Consider the following 10,567-nt stretch of genomic DNA (forward strand, 5'->3'; position numbering starts at 1 on the left):
TTGTTCTCCCTGAAGGACACGGGCTGGGGGCCACCACCATGCAAGGCAATTAGAGATGACGTGCAAGACTCAAATATTAGATATATTTGTTTAGATTTTTCTGGTTCTAGTCGGTTGCGTATTTTCCTTTTGGATCAAGTTAGAGGTGCGGCTACTGTTATAAAGCCAAGCCTGCGTGCTTTGTAATTTTTAGGTTATTTTCTTCGGTTTAGACAACATGTGTATCGACTATTAAACGACCCTCTTTGGGTGTCGTCGTTATCTATTTTGTGTGAATTTTCTGCGTGGAAGTTGCACTTGGCTCGAGGTCCGTCGTCATCGACAGGTTGCGCGCTGGTTACGTCAACTACGGCGGGAGGTTCCTCGTGTGCCGGGGAATTGTCCGTTGGTCGTCGTCACCCTTGCTTCAGGTTACGCGTACTGCTCGTGTAATTGGGAGTAATTTTATTGGTGGACCTGGAGGAGTTCGTTGCATCGTAAAAGATCGGGACAAATCATCGGCACGTCGGAGGTCGGTCTTCATCAGTTGGTATCACTTACTCCCTCCGTTTTAAAATAGATGACCCAACTTTGTACTAAAGTTAATACAGAGTTGGGTAGTACAAAGTTGGGTCATCTATTTTGGAACGGAGGGAGTACTTGCTAACTATCATGACTTCGACGATACTACCTTCGTCCTGGTTTTTTGTTCTTCTTCGTATTTTGTACCAAAATTTGACAATAGATTTAATTGATAAAATGTTAATGCATGTCATAAAAGATTATATCGTTAGATTTGTATTTAAACATAGTTTCCAATTATACCTTTACTGTGACATGCATTAACATTTTATTAATTAAATCCATGGTCAGAATTTGACACAAAATACTAAGAGGACCAATAAATCGGGACGGAAGTAGTACACGATAAAACACATACATGTTCTGTCTACTAACAACACACAACAAAAGAAAAATATCGAATTGGTTCTACAATAATAATGAAAAAAGGCGCGGCAAGGCGCGCAATACCTTCTAGTTAATTCTAACAAGGAGGTCTCCGCATGTCCCCATTGCCGCTTTTTCTTTGTCCTTTTCCCACCTGGTTTAGGAAGGTTGTAGAACCGTCCTTGGACTGGTTTCTGTGTTCGTTTTTGTTGGTTTTATTGGTTTCTTTTTTTCATTTTCATTTTTTTATTTTTTAAAATTTGCTAACATTTTTGAATTTCGGGAATATTTTTGGAATTCAAATTTTTTAAACCACTGAAGTTTTTGAAAATTTGGATTTTTAATTTTCTTTTGAATATTTGTTAAAGTTTTTTTTAGAAATACATGAATAATTTATAGTTTTTTATTTTTTTAATTCATGAACATTTCGTAAATTTGGAACATTTTCTAAATTATTTAAAAATTCTTTGAACATGTTTTTAAGAAAAAAAGGTAGTCCTTTTTAGACGGGGTTGAGAAAAAAAATAACCACCTCAGCCTTATGTTGTTTTTAGACAAGACTCACACGAAACTTAATAAAACAACCAAAGTGTGTCGGCTCTCCACGCGCCTGACTGAGATCCGCACTGCAGGCGTTTGCACTGCGCCTGACGGACCCAGTGAGGGTTAGGGACAAATAGGCAGCACGAACATTTAAGAACTATTTGTAGCAGAATATTTGAAATTCTGAATAATTTTCAAAAATGTAAAATAAAAAATAAAATTTGTACAATTAAATTTTGAAAAACTATTAAAATCAAATCACCTTTTGAAGTTGTGAACAAATTTGAAAAATGGGATTTTTTATTAAATTCTGTACAGTTTTTCCAAAATATGAACATAGTTTTTAAAATTCCATAATAATTTTAAAATTTACAATTTCTTTAAAACGTTTTTATTCCAAACAAATTTTAAAATATTTCTAGAAAAACACAAATAAGTTTTGAAGAAGCTCAAACAAATTTTGAAAACAGAAACATTTCTTGAATTTGTGAACAAATTTTAAAATGAGAACGTTTATGAAATTTCTGAACATTTTTTGTAAAAAAACATTTAAATAAGGAAAAGTAAAATTAAAAAAGGAAAGAACGAAATATTAGAAAACAATAAAGCCAGTAAAAAAACGGTTCGAGAACCTTCTAGTGCTCACCCGCTCGCCGTTAAATGGGCTGTCCCAGTTCAGCGCTCGCTCGCTGACAAAAGGACGCGGTGAGCGTGGTATAGGAAACACGGTGTGCGACTAGGAGCACTCAAGGCAGCCCACCGCAAAATATCCGTCGTTGGTGTTTACGATGGAAACAATAGGCTTGCTCGTCCGCCTCAGCGATGAGGAGGCGGCGCTGCTGCCTACGGTGTTTCTGACGGTAGCCGCCGGTTACTAGCCGCGGCGGAGGGGCGAGTTCCTTGGCCGCACATCCACACGTTGTCGAAGTTCATCTGCGAGCATGCTCGAGAGGTGCCATGCTGTCACGTTGTAAGCGCGGGCAGCCTCGTGCGTGGTCTCGAACGTCCCGAGACCGAGACGCGCACCATCGGAGCTGATCTCCGCGTAGAACGCGCTGGAAGGGCGGACGCGGACGACGTGGTAGCCGGAGCTGCTCCAACGGTGCGGCGGCATGTTGGTGGCGGGGGAGTCGGCGTCGGGACAAGGGCGCGGCGGCGGCGGCGGAGCTCGAGTGTGCGGTTGATGGCTCGGGCGCGTGCGTTTGTTATAGCCCGCCGGACATCGCGCGCCGGGCCCTTTTCGCTGGAATTTCCCGCGCCCCTGGAGCGCGCGAAAACACTCCGCGCGCGCTAAAACAACTGTTTCCGCGCGCGCCACTGTTGGAGTTGCTATAAATCGCACAAAACCTTGTGGCGGCTGCGTGAACCCATCCATCACGAGCTTCGACCCATTCCGCCGCCGCAAAGCGTTCTCCCGCACCCGGCACATCGTCTGCCCCAGTCCATCGATCATCCATCACGAGTTTCTGTTACATCTGTGAATTGATAGGGTTGTGACGTTGATGCCACACAAAATCAGTCAATGCGAACGGGCATGTCCTAATGGGGCATGCACAGTGTGCAAGTTAATTTTTCAGAGGGACTATGGAACCACACATCTGAATTCTGAAACCAGCACAGCTCTGTGTGATAATCCAAACCAAAACCAACCTTGGTTCCACTTGCTGCCCACTAACTCAAAGTTGAGTTGCTCTGGGCTTTTAGTATTATGGTGCAGACTATCTGTGCTGCATCGACGCGTTAAATGCATGGCAGCACATTTGATTTTCAATACTTGTATGAACGTTGTGTCCTATTGTGTTACATTAGTCGTAGTTTCGTTACAGATATTTCAATGCTTATGCATACACACTACGGTTGGGTTTTGCACCCTCGGTGGGCTGATCTGGATAGAGTTTAGGATGCGCTTCTAAATCTAGGCTCGATGATTACACTCTCTGTGCTAATTTAAATTTTCTCTCTGTGCTCTGCTGTTCGTAGTTATGTCAGAGGATATGGCCGCTGATGGCTACATGGAGATAATAAACATTGACATTTCTTCGGTTATAATTGAGATGATGAGGAAGAAGTACTTTGATCTTGCACAGCTACAATGTATCCTTAAATATTTTACATTCCCTCTTTGTCCGGGAAGTGCAATCTAGCGTCTGTTGATTTCCTTATGAGCTGTAGACATGCAAATGGATGTTAGGGATATGAGTAAATTCTCTGACGAATCATTTGATTGCGCCATTGATAAAGGTGTGAGTTTCTTCGTGCTACAGTGGTTTTCTAATAAGTATTGAGTCTATTGACACACTTTGCTTAATGCTGCTTCTTCTTTTTGTGCATTTCTTGAAGGTACTTTGGACTCTTTGATGGTAAGTAGTAACATTCGATTATTGTGTCTTTTGCTTATTTTGGTACATCGTCAACATCGCGGTCTTGCTACTTCCACAGTGTGGTGTGGAGGCTCCTCTCAGCGCAGCTCAGATGGTCCTGGAAGTGGACAGGTTCTTAATACTTTGACCCCCATTGAAGTATCACCTACAGTCTCATGTGCACCGATATATTGTGAAGTTCAGCATCCCTGCATTCTTATCAGTGGTATCTTCTGATTGTAGGCTACTTAAACCAGGGGGAGTCTTTATGCTGGTACGCAGTTGGATAAGTTCCCTGTAGTGCAGCCTTAATATGTCATTTCCTGCCACTGATTATAATGACCAATTTTTGTTTCTGTACTGCTAGATAACTTATGGTGACCCATCAGCGCGAATTCCTCACTTGAACCAACCAGTATGCAGTTGGAAAATTGTACTGTACATTCTGCGTACGTGTTAGTATTATGTCAATTCGCAGATACGTTCAATTTTGGTCCGCAATGTTGAAAACTCTCCCTGCTTAATAAAAGTAGAATCTCTGTTTGCTTGCTCATGAATAGGGTTTGCCCCACGTTTTGTGTAAATTCGAGCTTTAACTTGTGTAGTCAACAGCACTGAATTCACAGTAGTGTACTAGTTCATAAGAACATTACTTATGAGATTAAAACAGAACGTAGTATGATCATTTTTTAATGCATTGCAGCAAGATCTGGATTCAAGGGAAACATAAGAAGATCTGTCTTCGACCCTGTTCCACTGACTGAGAGTGGTAGATTGCCTGAGGGCTTTGTTCTGGAGGATCCTGACTCTCATTATATTTATGTTTGCAAAAAGGGCCAAGAATTAACAGGGATAGATTCTCCAACCTTAAGCCACTTGAAGTTGCAAGATTCCGAGTGAGCTGTAGGATAATTCATCTCACAATATTTGTGCATTGTTGTGATCCTTACAAGATCAAACAGCGTGATGCTGCCACCATTATGGCCATCCAAAAATAGAAAGTGTGCCTTTGCACGAGTATACATTTTTTCAGTGATCTTGTAAGAATCATCAAGTTATTATATTGTGTTACCACTGGTTGTAATGCGGTGCTGGAAGGAGGATATGATTGTTTGGCACATTTGAGGAACAGAATTTGTCCCAGTTTCATCCTCTGTGGAATAGAAAGAAATTGCCATTATTCGTTGATTGTATTTTTGTTTGTGTGGAAGTAAAAACACTATCAGTTTCTTCAAGGAGTAGATTCATGTGGCATGTTCTGGGTTTTTAGGTATTTACCGTTTCTGCAAAAAAATCTTGTTGCTCATGCCTTGAGATATCTGAGGCGTAGTCATATTCCAAGTTGCAGTGCTTTTGTTATGCTTCTTAGCACATGGAGGGCAAATATTCAGACTGTGTAGTATCAATTCTTTGTTACCAAGATATAATTTTCATTCTCCTGGTTAGTCATTGTAACACATGGAGGCCCCATCTTTTCGGCATGCGAGTTTGACAATCACTGTTCAGACGATAAATTACTGCATACATACTTACTTTATATCTATGTGAAACCATTTTGCAGGCCTGCAGTTGCATGATCTACGAAACGTGTGGTTTGATACTTTGATGGCTTTCTATATCTTACTTCACTTGATTTTTCTTGTTTCTTGTACTGAATGAATGAAATTGATACAACAACTGAAACCATGCAGCTTGTGATTACAGAGTTTACAGTATCCCCTGGTTTGCGACCAACATATAAATTTCATTCTCCTGGTAAGTCACTGTAACACATGGAGGTGCAGCATCCTTTGGTGGCACCAGTATTGCAACATGCCATTTTGGCATAGATCTTCAGACTTAACAGATTACACCATACAGTTTCCTATCTATACGGAAGCACATTTGCTGACCTTCAGTTACAGGGTCTGCGGAGCGCCTGAGTTGATGATGGGTTTCTGTATCTAACTTTACTTGATCTGCTTGTTTCGTGTACTTGAATCAAAGGATACAACCTGCGAAGCTTCTGGTGTACTATTTTTTAGTGTAAAAACTTCTTTTCTTTTGCTAATACTGTTCGCACTCTTTGCAGTCAGGGTCTCAGGGAGAGCTTTGCCTGCGAGGAAATTCTGGACAAGCACAAGTGCTCGCCATGGTTGGTAGCTGGGGACCTCATGGCCTGCTCCTCTAACAGTTACCAAGCTGAGATCACCCTTGTACTGCACAATGTATCCACCCACCTCTCCGCACCCTACGTTCAGAAGATTGAACAAATCATTATATCTGCTGGTAATCATTGTACCAGAGCTTCAAATTTCAAATTCTCAGAGTTTATTATGGGGATAGAATTACTTTCATGCTCTTTTGTAGAAACTGAATTATGAGTGTTAGCTACAGTTTGTTGTGTTAGCTTTCTTGCTGCAGTGAAAAGATTTGGGCAGGAAAAAGGCGGGTCTAAGTGAGCACCTTGGTGCTGCTGAACCATGGCCTCCATTTTGCCGCCACAGGGAGCTGGAGCTGGTTGACAGAGAGTCTACTGGAAGTGACTGGCACTCTCCCATCAGTATCTCCACTGCAAACAAAGGTCAGTGGCCATCGTATTCAGATTTCATTGCATTGTATTGCATGTATACCACAAACCATTTCACTTCTATTCTGGAATGTCACGTCACAGACTCTAATTAAGCAGCGTCTGGAAATGCACATCTCGCATACCTGTAAACCCAGACCCTGATGTTGTTCTTCATCAGCTCCCGGATAATAGGCAGGACCGTTTTGGCGCTGTCGACCCAGCGTGTCAAGACGTCACTGAATTCAAAATAGATGGAATATTTTGCGAATTACACCATGGTTCGAAGAAGAAAAAAACAATGTGATCTAGATTGAAAGGATGTGATTGCACATGGGCCACCCAGTCATCGGCATGGGCAACTAGCAAGATGAAAACAGAATCCCTAATAATTCAACCGCATGTTGCGCAAATGCATGTGCACAAACTTAAAAGAAAGCAAGAACATATGGTGGTAGGTGCAATTCGCCATGTGCACTGGAATCACGCCATGAATATAGGAAGAAAACTAAATGATCAGATGATGCAGGTGATAACACCATCAGATGTTGGTATCATGGTATGAGCATATCTTTCCTCGAGAACACGCAATATTCACTAGAGTATTCAGGTGGAGCTGGTACCACGCATGCATGACCTATCTTCCCATTTGTTAATTATTAACTCGAAGAAAATTGCCTCACGGCAAAAGCACTAATCTCCACGAATTTGGACGCAAACTCGCTGATCTACATCTAGATCATGTGCTGCAAGTTCGAGCAACCAACCAGCCTATGCTGCATCCTAGTATTAAATTACCACATTGGCACATTGCTTACAAGTTTGCATCTATTTTCTTGTGATGCACCTGCCTACCTACCTACCGTCCAAGGGCACACACACGATATATAGTTACTGGGTCATCTAGATTTTGTTGCGTAGGATATTGGTAGGATAAAGTGTTGGTCTAGACTCTAAACTGGTCTGGTCTCTGGTGGATGAACGCTTTTCGTGCAAGGGTATTGATTAGTGTGGTGTGTGTCTAGCGTGAGCGAGGGTTCATTGGAATCGATCGATATAGTAGGCCGGGGAAGTGAAATTCTCCCCCAATTTTAAGGAGGGCGATGAGGGACGAAACACGGCCGCCCGACGCGGCCGGGTCCTCTTCACTGCCGGCGATCCATCCCTCACCGGACGGACGGGCGGTCTTGTCGCCGCCGCCGACTTGCGCTTCGCCACCACTCTCTCTTGCGGCGGCGCCGCCGGGAGGAAAGGAGGAGCAAGCGGGATCGGCAGGAGCGGATCACGGTGACACCGCAGATGGCGAAATCCAGCAGGAGGGGTCAAGATCGGGGCAGTGGGAGGTCCAATTCACCGGCGTGACGGATCCCGACAGCTGGATCGTGGGTCGTCTCCGATTTACTCCAGTGTCGCGTTGGATGGTTTTGTTGGATATGGAGAACGACGTGCTTGCCGGCGACTATCTACCGAACGACGCCCGGATCGAGGTAGGGTTCCGTTTGATGATTGATGATTATGATGTAGTTGTTGGTCATCGTGTGCAGGTAGATCAGGTCCCGGAGACGACGGGTCTCATTGATCTGACGGTGACAACAAAACTTGGAAGACCGGGAGGACGTTTCTGGGTACTCATTGAGAGTGATGACGAAGAGGAGGTCGAGATCGAGCATGCCCCGAGGGATATTCTCACGGTTCCGAAGGATACGGGATCGAAGAGGCCGCCGGAGTTTAAACCTGCACTTATCGTCGGTCCATGGTTCAGAGCTCGAAGAAGATCGTGAACCATGGATCGGGCCGATCCCTAAGGTATCTCGCGCACCCATTACATTGTCAGACTTCATTCCGGAGACATGGACGTTAGTCACTAGGAAGAGGAAAGGAAAGAAAGGCTGGCCGTCGGGGCCGCCGCCGCAGCGGTCGCCGGTGGTGAGGACGGCTAGCGCAATTCGAGTGGCTAGAAGGGCACGCTTGAATTCGCTGCTGGGCCACGATAACGGATCAGAAACGTCGATGGTCGTGGGCTCTCTGGACACGGGGCATGAGGCTCAGTCGGAAGCCCAAGCCACGTACGCGATCGCGTCTACGTCCCTGCATGAGGTGTCGATGCCCAAGTCATCTCTCGTTGTTGCGGCTAGGGTTTTTCGGTCACCGGGTTTTCCTTCGCTTGGTGCTGGGAGAGCCGTCAGAATCTCCGCCGGCACCGGCGTGATGGCTGTGCGCGGAGGACCGCTGCCTGCCAGGCAAGGGCCGCCGCCCGCCGCTGGGGCTGGTCGTGGTGCTCCGCCTCCTGCGAGGCAGGGGCCGCCGCTGCCCGCTTCGGGTCCGCAAGCATCAGGACCTACGGCGCGAGCTGCTAATAGCCGGCCTAACGCGCGGCAGCCGGAGGAGCCGGCACAGTCGCCGGCGGCAAAAACGCAGGCCGTGGGACGAGGTCGCGGGGCTAACCCGGGCTAGGATGGCCAAGGCGGTTACGACAGAGAAGGTCAGCGATACAACCGGTATGGACAGTGGGGCGACGATGGCTACGACGTGCATGGCGAGGGACAACACCATGGGTCATCTTCTGGTGGCGGCCGAGGATACAACTGGCACAATGGCGGCGGCCCAGGACGCGGCTTCCAGGGTCCGCCCAGAAATTTTGTTGAAGGAGTTGGCCCTAATGACCGTTTCCAGGGTAGACATCGCTGCGGCGGGAGAGGGGATGAGAGGCGCCCACCTCCACCGCGTCCACCTCCACCACCACCACCATAGACTGTTGAGACGACACATACGCCCCAGGTGGCGGTGATGGATACCACAGCAGCAGCGGCGACGACTATACCTGCTTTGCCCGCGGTGGCTGTAGACACAGTCAGGGCCCTGGCAGCGGTCACTATTCCAGCGGCCGCTGGAGCTGCTAAGGTAGGTGATGGTGGGGCGAACAAAGGTTCGGACAAAGCAGATGGCGAAAAGCTTTCGAAGTGGGCCATTAAGAAGAAGAAACTGCCTTGATATAGATGTGGTGAGCTGGGACACTTTGTCGCAGAGTGTACTAATGAACTCTCTGACTACTGCCTCAGATCGCAGCATGTTTCCGGTGACTGCCCACTCCTGTCCGGTCCTAAGCCAGGGGTTAATATTTTCGGAGTGTGCTGCAAAAGAGTTGATGTTTTTTGAGTCACCTGATGTGGCACCTTTGACCTAGGTGGTGGAGGGCTCTTTCCCATCAGTGGTTAAGGTCACCAATGGTCATATGACAGAGGCTCAGATTGTGAGGCAATTGCGAGAGTTGGTACCGGGCAATTATTAGTGGCATCTTGATAAGCTGGAGAACCAGACTTACAAGGTGGATTTTCCCACTAAAGAGGATCAATTGCATATTCTTAAGTGGGGTATGTGCAGAGTTCCGAGTACTAATATCATCATGGCATTCGATGAGTGGAAGCAGCAAAACCCGAGGGTACACCTTTAGAGAAGGTCTGGGTCGGTTCTATGGTGCACCACCCAAACCGCTTAATCACTTTCTAGTAGCCTGGATCCTAGGATCTCTTATTGGTAAGACGGAACAGGTTGACATCCCTTTCACTCGTGCACAGGGAGCCGCGAGGTTACTTGTCAGTGTTGAGTTCGTGTCAGATGTGGTCAAGTGGACACATGCCGGGGTCACATACGTCCTAGAGATTGAGATTGAGTACACACCAATTCCTCAGGAGGGGGATGAGCATCAGGATATGGACACGACTGAGGGGGACGGAGCCCCCGGGAATCAGGATAAGGGGCCCGAGAATACGCCTCGGGAGTCGGCTAAAGGGCCGAATTCGCAACCGGATAAGACGGATATGTCTGCCAAGGAGGCGCCACCGTCCACGACTCCGATGAATACACTTCGTTTTGGTACTTTTGGAGCGAGTTCAGCGCCTAGTCGGTTATGGAGCAACCGAGTTGAGGCGGACGATCCGGGGGAACTTGAGTTACCACCGGTGATGCTCCCTGACTGTGTGTCGCCGACGGTTCTTTCTTCTCAGCGGGCAGACTTTGCGCTGACGGTCACGCCCAGACTTGAGGCAATGGTTATCCCAGAGCCGGCCACACAGGAGGCACGACACTCACCTTCTGGCGCTGGCCTGGACACGGTGGGGACGAGTGCCCCAATGATCTCCACGGCTGCTGGTTCGGACGTCAGTGGTTTGCCGATCGTGAGCGCGCGAGG

General features: G+C 46.6%; 1 protein-coding gene across 1 annotated transcript; it reads left to right on the plus strand.

Annotated features, from left to right (window-relative positions):
- Positions 1-219: 219 nt before the first annotated feature.
- Positions 220-5,010, plus strand: LOC123048622 (eEF1A lysine and N-terminal methyltransferase homolog). The gene is made up of 8 exons (XM_044471683.1): positions 220-511; positions 3,451-3,564; positions 3,643-3,711; positions 3,811-3,830; positions 3,910-3,962; positions 4,074-4,104; positions 4,198-4,279; positions 4,534-5,010. The coding sequence occupies exons 2-8, from the start codon at positions 3,453-3,455 to the stop codon at positions 4,728-4,730; spliced, it is 564 nt and encodes a 187-aa protein (XP_044327618.1). The 5' UTR covers positions 220-511; positions 3,451-3,452; the 3' UTR covers positions 4,731-5,010.
- Positions 5,011-10,567: the final 5,557 nt, after the last annotated feature.

Source organism: Triticum aestivum, chromosome 2D, assembly GCF_018294505.1.
Source record: "Triticum aestivum cultivar Chinese Spring chromosome 2D, IWGSC CS RefSeq v2.1, whole genome shotgun sequence".
NCBI lineage: Eukaryota > Viridiplantae > Streptophyta > Magnoliopsida > Poales > Poaceae > Triticum > Triticum aestivum.

Bases quoted from the DNA above. Each gene is read 5' to 3' on its own strand.
- LOC123048622 (XM_044471683.1), top strand. From the start codon at position 3,453: ATGTCAGAGGATATGGCCGCTGATGGCTACATGGAGATAATAAACATT. The intron at 3,712-3,810 runs GTGTGAGTTTCT...CATTTCTTGAAG, and splicing joins TGATTGCGCCATTGATAAAG to GTACTTTGGACTCTTTGATG. The intron at 4,280-4,533 runs GTACGTGTTAGT...AATGCATTGCAG, and splicing joins AATTGTACTGTACATTCTGC to CAAGATCTGGATTCAAGGGA.